Consider the following 12,352-nt stretch of genomic DNA (forward strand, 5'->3'; position numbering starts at 1 on the left):
GGGTGCTCCGGTTTCCTCCCACAGTCCAAAGGTGTGCAGGTTCGGTGGATTGGCTGCGATAAAATTGCCCCTTAGTGTCTAAAGATGCGCAGGTTAGCTGGTTAGGGTGGGGAGTGGGTGCTCCTTTGGAGGGTCGGTGCAGACACAATGGGCCGAATGGCCTCCTCCTGCATTGTAGGGATTCTATGAGGTTTTTTTTAAATATTGTGAAGCGCTGTAAAAGCACGGATTTATCCTCCCAATTTTTGCACACTCCCACTTTCAATGGGAAAATGCTGAGTGATAAGGAGAGATGGCTTTAGCCGATTGCTTCACCCGGGTTAGAATGCAAAGGTTCAGCACAACAACCTCCTCTGCCCCTCTTTGTCGCATCCCCCCCCCCCCCCCCCCCCCACTGCCAACACAACCCCACCTGAGATAGGTCAGCTGAGAACCATCCTGATCTGTAATACCTCTGGGCGCCTGTGAGGGAGCTCTGCAATCGATTGTACAATTCCGCTAAGTCATTCTCTTTTTTTTCTCCCTCCTTCCACAGTTGGCCATGGACAGAGTGAAGGTAAGCGCATGTCTGTGTCTGATTTCAGGATATACATCCGGGATTGCCTGCAGCACTTTGACATGGTAGTGAGCCGTTACCCAAACCTAAAGGTTTTCATACTTGGACACGCTCTGGTAAGTGATCCATTGAAACAAAATAATAAATGTCCTGGCCTCGAGAACCAGACACGCAACTTCAAAATGTCTGGACAGAGAGAGACGAGAGGGGCGATGACGACAGACTCTTTTTTTAATAAATGTTTTTTATTGGGTTTTTGAAGAAAGTATATTTTACGTTATGTACACAAAATAGAATACATATATGTATATATACACAGAAGAGAAGGGAACTCGCACAAAAAACAAACAATAAAAAAGTTCGAATAAAATAACTGGTAGGGCATCATAGATTATCATAGAATTTACAGTGCAGAAGGAGGCCATTTGGCCCATCGAGTCTGCACTGGCTCCTGGAAAGAGCACCCTACCCAAGGTCAACACCTCCAGCTTATCCCCATAACCCAGTAACCCCACCCAACATTCAGGGCAATTATGCGCTAGCTCAACAACATGGCAGCTCTGTACAATTGGCAACATGGTTTTTAGCACATAAGTAGGCATCTGCTTGTGGGGGGGGGAGGGGGATACTGGGGGGGGGGGGGGTACATATACATTTGGGCGCCAGTGAAACAAATACAGAACAATTACAGAGGGCAATACGCGAATGGATCAGATGTTGGTGTTGTCGCTTGCTTCTTTTGTCTTTTACACAGAGGGTAGTGGGTGCCTGGAACTCGCTGCCGGAGGAAGTGGTGGAAGCAGGGACGATAGTGACGTTTAAGGGGCATCTTGACAAATACATGAATAGGATGGGAATAGAGGGATACGGACCCCGGAAGTGTAGAAGATTGTAGTTTAGTCGGGCAGCATGGTCGGCACGGGCTTGGAGGGCCGAAGGGCCTGTTCCTGTGCTGTACTTTTCTTTGTTCTTTGTTCTCCCGGACGGTTTTCGCTGCCGTTGTCGTCTCGCGATCACCTCCGCTTCAGCCGTTCATCCTGTCTTTCGCCCGGATTTTCCTTGTCTCTGCTCGTGTAGATGTCAAGTTTGTTATCGTTTCCCGTGCCCTCCTTCTGGCTGTTATTCCCTTTCCTCCCCCCCACCTCTCTAGTTCCCCTCTATTGTTCCCTGTCTCCGCCCTCTGCCCCCCCTTCCCCCTCCCCTTCTGCCCTCCTCCCCCCCTTCTGTCCCCCTCCCCTTTTCCTGTGGTTCACCTTTCTTTTCTCTTCGGTTTAGCTGCTATTCCCCCCCGGTCTATCCCTCCCTACCCCGCCTCGGCTACTTTCCCCAGATGGCAAATTTGATTTTCTCCATTTGGAGAGATTCTGAGAGGTCGGACAGCCAGTCTGCAGCTCTGGGCGGTGCTGCTGACCGCCAGCCAAACAGGATTCTATGGCGGGCGATCAGGGAGGCAAAGGCAAGGGCGTCCGCTCTCCTCCCCAGGAATAGATCTGGCTGCTCTGATACCCCGAAGACCGCCACTATCGGGCATGGCTCCACCCTCATCCCCACCACTTTGGACATAGCCTCGAAGAAGGCTGTCCAGTACCCTGCAAGTCTGGGGCAAGACCAGAACATGTGGGAGTTGTTGGCCGGGCCTCCTTGGCACCGTTCACATCTATCCTCCACCTCCGGGAAGAACCTACTCATACGAGTTCTTGTTAAGTGGGCTCTATGTACCACTTTTAGCTGCGTCAGGCTGAGCCTTGCGCACGTGGAGGTGGAGTTGACCCTATGCAGTGCTTCACTCCAGAGTCCCCACCCTATCTCAATCCCCAGGTCATCCTCCCATTTTATTCTTGTTGCGTCCAGTACGGTGTCGGCCTTTTCTATCAGTCGGTCATACATGTCGCTACAGTTCCCTTTCTCTGGGATACCTGCGTCCAGTAGGTCTTCCAGTAGTGTCTGTCGTGGTGGTTGTGGGTACGTCCTTGTCTCCTTTCGTAGGAAGTTTTTGAGTTGCAGGTACCTTAGCTCGTTCCCCCTGGCTAGCTGGAATTTCTCTGTCAATTCGTCCATTGTTGCGATCCTGCCGTCCGTGTATAGGTCCCTGACTGTCAGTGTCCCTCCGTCCTGCCCCCATCTTTTGAAGGTGGCGTCAGTCAGTGCTGGTGTGAACCTATGGTTGTTGCAGATGAGAGCTTTGTCCGACATTTTGGTCAGGCCAAATTGCTGCCGCAGTTGGTTCCAGGATTGGAGGCGGCCGTCACCACTGGGCTGCTGGAGTGTTTTTTGGGTGGGGATGGGAGTGCTGCCGTGGTGAGGGCCCGGAGGGAGGTCCCCATGCAGGAGGCATCCTCCGCACACACCCACTCGGCCTCTTGATCCACCCCCTTATTCGCTCGGCCGTCGCTGCCCAGTGGTAGAATTGTAGATTCGGGAGGGCTAGCCCCCGCCGGATTTTGATTTTTGCAGGACCTTCTTCAGAATCCTCGCATTCTTTCCCCCCATACGAACGCCATGATTAGTTTGTCCAGCGCTTTGAAAAAGGCCTTGGGGATGTTGATCGGAATGGATAAAACAGGAAGAGGAACCTGGGCAGTACGTTCATTTTGATCGTCTGGACTCTCCCCGCGAGGGAGAGTAGGAGTGTGTTCCATTTTTGCAGGTCCTTTTTAACTTCCTCCGTCAGGCTGGTGAGGTTCCATTTGTGGATCCCTTTCCAGTCATGGGCTATTTGGATCCCCAGGTGTCGGACTTGTTTAAACGGCAGTCCCGTTTTTGCTCATGTTGAATTTGTAGCCCGAGAAGGCGCGATGATTCTGTCCATGCTGCTTTGTGGGTCCGAGATGTGGAGGAGCAGGACATCCGCATAGAGTGAGACTCTGTGCTCTCTGCCTCCCCTTTGGATCCCCCTCCAGCTTTTTGCTGCCCTGAGCGCGATTGCTAGTGGTTCGATTGCTAGTGCGAACAGCAGCGGGGACAGTGGGCATCCTTGTCTGGTGCCCCTGTGCAGCTGGAAGTATTGGGAGTTGGTGTTGTTGGTCCATACGCTCGCCATGGGAGCGTTGTAGAGGAGCTTTACCCAAGAGGTGACCCCTGTTCCAAGCCCGAACCGCTCCAGTACCTCTATGAGGTATTTCCATTCGACCCTGTCGAAGGCCTTTTCTGCGTCTAGGGAGACGATCACCTCTGGTGTTCTCTCCCCGGAGGGGGTCATTATCACGTTCAGCAGGCGCCTGATGTTCGAGGTAAGCTGTCTACCTTTGACAAAGTCCGCCTGGTCCTCTGCGACCATCTCTGGTACGCAGCCTTCTAGCCTTTTGGCTAGGATTTTGGCCAGTATTTTGGCATCTGAGTTCAGCAGTGAGATGGGTCTGTATGACCCACATTCCGTTGGGTCTTTATCTTTCTTAGGTATCAGCGAGATTGAGGCCTGTGCTAGCGTGGGTGGCAGTGTGCCCCTAGCTAGCAAGTCTGTGAACATCTCCCGCAGGTGCGGGGCCAGCGCTGCCGCAAATTCTTTGTAGAAATCCGCCGGGAACTCGTCCGGTCCCGGTGCCTTCCCCTCCTGCATGGAGCTAATGCTGTCCATGATCTCTCCCAGGGCTAGTGGTGCCTCCAAGCCCCGTTTTCTGCCCTCCCCCACGACTGGAATGACCAGTCCATCAAGGAACCGTTTCATCCCGGACTCCCCCCTCTGGGGGCTCTGAGGTGCACAGCCCTTGGTAGAAGGCCTTGAAGGTTTTGTTAATCTTTTCTGTTTCTGTTTCTAATGTGTCTCTGTGTGGTAAACCACTGTAGTGTATAATATTTGTATAGTGGTAAACGGCCACTGTATTATATGTAATGTGGTAAACCACTGTCCGGTGGCTCCGCCTCCCCTGGGCTCGGTATAAAGGTGGCTGGTTTCCGCCTCTGATCCAGTTCGGGATCTGAGGCCAGGAGCTTTTCTGTTTAGTTTATTAAAGCCTCAGTTACATTCACCACCCGTTGTGTGTTCACTGATGGCACATCAATTTAATAAACTAAACTTCTGATATGAATTAATCACTCAAGCCTGATTGACTGGAGCTGGACCCACAAGCAGCCGACACCACTGCAACTTTCGAGCACTGGCTAAGATGCTTCGAAGCGTACTTCGGATCCTTCACTGAAGACTTCACCGACCTCCAAAAGAAGCAGATCCTCAGCGCACAGGTGAGCCTGCAAGTCTTCCTTCTCATCAAGGACGCCCCCTCATATATGGAGGCGATAATGCTGCTGAAGGGACTATATGTGAAGTCTGTAAACAAGGTGTATGCTAGGCAACTTCTTGCCACGAGACAACAACGCCCTGGGGAATCACCAGCAGAATTCCTGCATGCCTTGCGGGAACTCAGCTGGAATTGTGATTGCCTGGCGGTATCAGCTACCCAACACGCGGAGCGGTTGATCAGGAACGCATATGACACGGGCATGAAATCGAACTACATCCGCCAGTGATTGCTAGAAGGGGGTACACTCGGCCTCCCAGAGACAGTGCAGCTCTCAAACTCGCTGGAGGTGGCCTTCCAGAATATGGAGGCCGACACCTCTGACCGCGCAGCACCCGTGTGGACCTCGTGGGCGCCGCCATCATCCGACCCGGGTGTGGCGCAAGCCTGTGCCGCGCAGCAGCCCGCCAAAGCCGGAGGCCCAAAGTGCTACTTTTGCGGCCAGGGTAATCATCCCAGATAACGCTGCCCTGCACGGAACGCTACTTCCAACGGGTGTGGGAGGAAGGACCACTTTGTGAAAGCCTGCCAGGCCCGATCTCTCCCTAAAGCTTCTAGGCCCAGCAACGCTAGCTGCTGCCTTTCAGGGCCGCCCCCAGCTGCCGCACCACCCGCCATGTGCGACCCGTGGGCGCTGCTATCTTCAATTTCGCCCGCCACGTGTGACCCATGGGGGCCGCCATCTTTAACGCTATCTTGTACTCCACCCGCCACGTGTGACCCATGGGGACCGCCATCTTGGGACCACTACACAGCCTCCCGGGAGCCCTTCTCACCCTGTCGTACGCTGGCTGCCGCTACCTCCGAGCGGCCTACCCATCACCCTCCGAAGCTCGCCTCCATCACGCTCGACCAATCCCGGCCTCGTCACCTCACAAAATCTACGATAACCGTCCGGATCAATGGGCACGAGACGGCCTGCCTTTTCGACTCCGGGAGCACAGACATCTTCATACACCCAGATACGGTAAGGCGCTGCTCCCTCCCAATTTTACCCGCGACCCAGAAAATCTCCCTGGCTTCCGGATCACATTCAGTAGAAATCGGGAGGAACTGTGTTAATGCACAAGGCATAGAGTACACTAACTTCAAGCTCTACGTCCTTCCCCATCTCTGCTCTGCCCTATTACTGGGGCGCGACTTCCAGTGCCACCTCCAAAGCCTTACCTTAAAGTTCGGTGGGCCCCTGCCCCCCCTTACCATCTGTAGCCTCGCGACCCTTAAGGTCGCCCCACCCTCGCTCTTCGCTAACCCCACCGCGGACTGTAAGCCCGTCGCCACTAGGAGCGGACGATACAGTGCCTGGGACAGGGCCTTTATCAGGTCAGAGGTCCAGCGACTCCCGCGGGGAAGGGATCATTGAGGTCAGTACAAGCCCCTGGAGAGCCCAAGTGGTGGTCGTCAAGACTGGGGAGAAGCGCCAGATGGTCATCGATTACAGTCAGACCATCAACCGCTACACGCAGCTCGATGCGTACCCACTCCCCTGCATATCTGACATGGTCAATCAGATTGCGCAGTGTCGCGTCTTCTCCAGAGTTGACTTGAAGTCCGCGTACCACCAGCTCCCTATCCACCCGGAGGACCGTCAATACACTACCTTCGAGGAAGATGGCCGCCTCTCCTACTTCCTCAGGGTTCCCTTCGGCGTCACCAATGGGGTCTCGGTCTTCCAGCGAGAAATAGACCGAATGGTTGACCAGTACAGGCTCCGGGCCACGTTCCCGTACTTAGATAATGTCACCACCTGTGGCCATGACCAGCAGGACCATGACAAAAACCTCTGGCACTTCCTCCACACCGCTAAACTCCTGAACCTCACTTACAACAAGGAAAAATGCGTTTTCCGCACAACTCGCTTAGCCATCCTTGGCTACGTTGTGAAAAAGGAGTCCCAAGGCCCGACCCCAACAGCATGCGCCCCCCCCCCCCCCTTCTGGAAATCCCCCTCCCCCACTGCCCCAAGGCCCTGAAGAGATGCCTGGGGTTCTTCTTCCCCAGTGGGTCCCCAGTTATGCGGACAAGGCCCGTCCACTTATTAAATCTACCGTTTTTCCCCTGATGGCTGAGGTCCGCCTGGCCTTCAACCACATCAAGGCAGATATTGCCAAAGCTGCGACACATGCTGTGGACGAGTCCATTCCGTTCCAGGTGGAGAGCGATGCGTCGGACTTTGCTCTGGCCGCTACCCTCAACCAGGCGGGCAGGCCCCTGGCTTTCTTCTCCCGTACCCTCCGGGGCTCCGAAATTAGACACTCCTCTGTCGAAAAGGAAGCCCAAGCATTGTAGAAGCTGTGCGACATTAGAGGCATTACCTGGCCGGCAGGCGATTCACTCTCCTCACTGACCAACGGTCGGTTGCCTTCATGTTTAACAGCGGGGCAAGATCAAGAACAAGATTCTGAGGTGGAGGAGTGAGCTCTCCACCTACAACTACAATATCTTGTATCGACCGGGGAAGCTCAATGAGCCCCCAGATGACGTATCCCGCGGTACATGTGCCAGCGCACAAGTAGACCGACTTCGTGCCCTTCACAATGACCTCTGTCACCCGGAGGTCACCCGTTTTCTTCACTTTATCAAGGCTCGCAACCTGCCTTACTCCATCGAGGAAGTCAGGACCGTTACCAGGGACTGCCAGGTCTGCAAACCGCACTTCTATCGGCCAGACAGGGCGTACCTGGTAAAGGCCTCTCGCCCCTTTGAGCGCCTCATCATCGACTTCAAAGGGCCCCTCCCCTCCACAGACCGTAACGTGTATTTCCTCACCATTGTTGACGAATACTCAAGATTCCCCTTTGCCATCCCGTGCCCTGACATGACCGCTGCCACCGTCATCAAGGCCCTGCACAGTCTCTTCACCCTGTTCAGGTTCCCCACCTACATCCATAGCGATCGGGGTTCCTCCTTCATTGGCGACGAGTTGCGTCAGTTCCTGCTCAGCAAGGGCATTGCCTCCAGCAGGACGACCAGCTACAACCCCCGGGGCAACGGACAGCTGGGGAGGGAGAACGCACTGGTCTGGAAGACCGTCCTTCTGGCCCTATGGTCTAGAAGTCTCCTGCTGGCAGGAGGTCCTTCCCGATGTGCTCTGCTCCATCCGGTCGCTCCTGTGCACTGCCACCAACGAGACCCCTCACGAACGTATGTTTGCCTTCCACAGGAAGTCCACCTCTGGGGTCTCGCTCCCATCCTGACTGACAGTCCCAGGGCCCGTCCTCCTCCGGAAGCATGCGAGGAGTCATAAAGCAGATCCCTTCGTCTGGAAGGTCCTGCTCCTCCATGCCAACCCACAATATGCCTACGTGGCACATCATGACGGGCGACAGGACACAGTCTCCCTCCGGGATTTGGCACCTGCAGGTTCCCCAGCGACCATCACCACCATCCCCGACCCTGCATCGTCTCTCCCCACCTCTACCCACCTACTTCAAGGACTGTCACCCGCAGGACCACTGGTGACCATCACCACCACCCATGCCAATGCACCGCCCCCCCCCCCCCCCCTCTATCGACTCAACAACTGGGTGAAGAAGAGGACAACACGCTCCCAGACGCGCAGGTCTCGACACCGGTGCCCACACAACAGCCGAGACTGAGGCGATCACGGCGGAAGGTTGGGCAGCAGGGTTGCATGGTGGTTAGCATAAATGCTTCACAGCTCCAGGGTCCCAGGTTCGATTCTCGGCTGGGTCACTGTCTGTGTGGAATCTGCACGTCCTCCCCCTGTGTGCGTGGGTTTCCTCCGGGTGCTCCGGTTTCCTCCCACAGTCCAAAGATGTGCGGGTTAGGTGGATTGGCCACGATAAATTGCCCGTAGTGTCCTAATAAAAGTAAGGTTAAGGGGGGGTTGTTGGGTTACGGGTATAGGGTGGATATGTGGGTTTGAGTAGGGTGATCATGGCTCGGCACAACATTGAGGGCCGAAGGGCCTGTTCTGTGCTGTACTGTTCTATGTTCTATGTTCTAAGGTCCAGGCCCCCGACAGACTTGATCTTTAAGTCCACTTCACCCCCCACTGGACTCCTTTCTTAACAGGGGGTGAATGTGGTAAACCACTGTAGTGTATAATATGTGTATTGTGGTAAACGGCCACTGTATTATATGTAATGTGGTAAACCACTGTAGTGTATAATATGTGTATTGTGGTAAACGGCCACTGTATTATATGTAATGTGGTAAACCACTGCCTGGTGGCTCCGCCTCCCCTCAGGCCTGGTATAAAGGCGGCTGGTTCGGGGTCAGAGGCCAGGAGGCTTTCTGTTTAGTTTATTAAAGCCTCAGTTACGTTCACCACTTGTCGTGTGTTCTTTGATGGCATATCACTCAGGTGTCCCTGATTTGTACCATTTCTCTGGTGGCTGCCTGCTTTCTCAGCTGGTGTGCCAGCAGGCGGCTGGCTTTGCCTAATTATTCATATAGGGTCCCACGTGCCTGGCAGAGTTGGTGCACTGCTTTTCTGGTGGAGAGTAGATCAAAGTTCCTTTGTAGCTCGTTCCTCTCCACCAGGAGCTCTACAGTCGGGGCCTCGGAGTATTTACGGAGTATTTTAGTAACATGATAAACTATCTGTTCTCATGCTACTCGACCTGCCTTCAGCCATTGACAAGTCTTCAACCCCTCACCACTGAAATAAGACAGCCTTCGACTGTTGGTGGGGGGGGGGGGGGCACGGTGGTTAGCGCTGCTGCCTCACAGCACCAGGGACCCGGGTTCAAATCCAGCTTTGGGTCACTGTCTGTGCGGAGTCTGCACATTCTCCCTGTGTCTGCGTGGGTTTCTTCCGGGTGCTCCGGTTTCCTCCCACAGTCCAAAGATGTGCAGGTCAGGTTGGGTTACGGGAAAAGGGCCGGGGAGTGGGCCTAGGTCGGGCGCTGGTTCAAGAGGGTCGGTGCAGACCCGATGGGCCGAATGGCCTCCTTCTGCACTGTAAAGCATTCTATGATTGAACAAGCTGCCAAAGGAAATATCACAGACTAATTGTAAATGTTGACGGAACACAGAAATTAGTCGGTGTTGCTGACACAACTGAGGCAGGGGTAGAAAGAAGAAGGGCACCTCCATCGCCACCCCATCAGCAGCCCCAGGCACACACACCCTACAATTCAAAGCTCCACCCAACCTTCACACTCATCAAATGTTGTCCTCTGCTGCTCCTCTGCCGCACTTCGGAGCGTTCTACTGTGTTAAAGGCAGAATAAAAATGCAAGTTGTTGTTAAGGGGAGAAAGTAACTGGGCAGGGTGTTAATACTGGCTCCCAACATTCTGCTGTCCATTTCCCATGGTCATAAAGGCAAATTTCACTGAAATGAGTTGCTTCTCCGCCTGAGGTGACTCTCGGATGAGGAGTCACGGCAGAGTGGCCTTGGGTTATATTGAGTGGCAACTTCATCCACAAAGCTATCAAGTCGCCTTTAGAGTTCATTAGGGCTTTGCCTAATCGTGTTGCTGTGGTAAAAGTTCTCCTCTCCTCTTGCATTTCAGGGAGGATCAATAGCCATCTATGTAGCGAATGAGAGACAGAGCTACATTTCTGGGGTGATATTTATCGCCCCTTTGGTGTTATTGAATCCTGACTCAGCGACACCTGCAAAGGTAAAAACACCCTGAACACTTCATTTAAATAATTCCCGGAGAGTGTTCACCAATCCCCAGACCCCACTGCTGAATGGCCGCCAGTTAGTGGCTGGTTTAGCTCAGTGGGCTAGACAGCTGGTTTGTGATGCAGAACAAGGCCAGCCGCGCAGGTTCAATTCCCGTACCAGCCTCCCCGAACAGGCGCCGGAACGTGGCGACTAGGGGCTTTTCACTGCAACTTCATACTTGTGGCAACAAAAGATTATTATTATTATTGGTGGGATTCAGTTCCAGAAGGAACCAGGAACATGTGCCTGATGGCAAGGGGCGACTTTCTCTTATTAGGGCTGGGGACGAACCTTCCCACAAGACCCCTACCTCCAAATCTGTTGGTCAATTCAAGGGATTGTTTGCAATTCAGTTAATAATAATCATCTTTTTATTGTCACAAGTAGGCTTACATTAACACTGCAGTAAGTTACTGTGAAAAGCCCCTAGTCACCACATTCCTGCGCCTGTTTGGGTACACGGAGGGAGAATTCAGAATTCTCAGCTGGTACGGGAATTGAACCCGCGCTGCTGGCCTAGTTCTGCATCACAAGCCAGCTGTTTAGCCCACTGAGCTAAACCAGACTCATCAGATGGGTTTTTTAAAATTTGATTTATTATTGTCACATTTTTGATATACAGTGAAAAGTATTGTTTCTTGCATGCTGTACAAACAATGCATACCGTGCAGAGGGAAGGAAGGAGAGACTGCAGAATATATCTGAGGCAGCGGGAATTATAGATAGAGTCAATGGATGGGAGGCTGGTTTGCGTGATGGACTGGGCTACATTCACAACCTTTTGTAGTTTCCTGCAGTCTTGGGTAGAGCAGGCTCCATACCAAGCTGTGATACGACCAGAAAGAATGCTTTCTATGATGCATCTGTAGAAGTTGGTGAGGGTCATAGCTGACATGCCAAATTTCCTTAGCCTTCTGAGAAAGTAGAGTCGTTGGTGGGCTTTCTTAACTATAGTGTCGGCATGGGGAGACCAGGGCAGGTTGTTAGTGATCTGTACACCTAAAAACTTGAAGCTCTCGACCCTTTCTGCTTCATTCCCATTGATGCAGACAGGGGCATGTTCTCCACTACGCTTCCCGAAGTCGATGGTTAAGACCATCAGCTGGGTTCCTATGCCCAAGTTGGGAGGACAGGCCTCTTTGAGAATATGAAGGTCGGTGGTACAGAAGAACATAGCTCGAGTATTAAAATGGGGGCAGAGGGATCCTGAAATTGTGAGGAATATTTTACCTATGAGGCCCAATCCCTGAGTGAGTTCTTAGAAAAACAAAGACAACGCTTTGGGGCCTCCCCAAAGTCCTTTCATTCCGTTCAAGGACCAACATGGGCCACTGCCACCACCCCCACAGGTAGCCAAGGGATTTCCAAACGCAAATCCAAATTTTCATGTGTGGTAAACCACTGTTGCACCTCTATTAGGTGATGTATGGTAGGACCTGTACTCCAGGTACGTCCCTGCCTACTGCTCCGCCCAGTAGGCGGAGTATAAATGTGTGTGTCCTCCATGCTGCAGCCATTTCGCCAGCTGCTGTGGGAGGCCACACATCTTGGAGCAATAAAGCCTCAGTTGTATCCAACTCTTGTCTCTGTGCAATTGATCGTGCATCAATTTATTGCTCTAAGATTTTCAAAAGATGGACCTCTGCATCAAACCGGATCACCTGCAACTGGATCCGCAATCAAGCGACGTCAAAAGAGACTTTCAGCACCGGCCAGCTTGTTTCGAGGCGTACATCAACTCGGCGCCAAGCCCTGTCTCGGAGACTCAGAAAATACAGATACTGTACTCGAGGTTGAGCTCCAACGTCTTTCCGCTGATCCAGGACTCGCCAAACTGCGCCGAAGCCATGAAGTTTCTCAAAGAAAATTACGCTCAGAAGACAAACACGCTCTTCGCCAGGCACGTACTCGCCAC

At 53.1% G+C, this 12,352-nt stretch overlaps 1 protein-coding gene across 2 annotated transcripts in view; it reads left to right on the forward strand.

The window, feature by feature from the left end:
* LOC119973950 (monoglyceride lipase-like) overlaps positions 1 to 12,352 on the forward strand; it is a 52,626-nt gene that overhangs the window by 18,632 nt on the left and 21,642 nt on the right. The window contains exons 3-4 of one of the 2 annotated variants that reach the window (XM_038812635.1): positions 536 to 672; positions 10,277 to 10,387. In XM_038812635.1, the coding sequence (XP_038668563.1) occupies positions 536 to 672; positions 10,277 to 10,387 (248 nt within the window). The remainder of the gene's footprint in view (positions 1 to 535; positions 673 to 10,276; positions 10,388 to 12,352) is intronic. The other variant, XM_038812636.1, reaches the window with a different exon arrangement.

This window comes from Scyliorhinus canicula, chromosome 11 (assembly GCF_902713615.1).
Source record: "Scyliorhinus canicula chromosome 11, sScyCan1.1, whole genome shotgun sequence".
Lineage (NCBI taxonomy): Eukaryota > Metazoa > Chordata > Chondrichthyes > Carcharhiniformes > Scyliorhinidae > Scyliorhinus > Scyliorhinus canicula.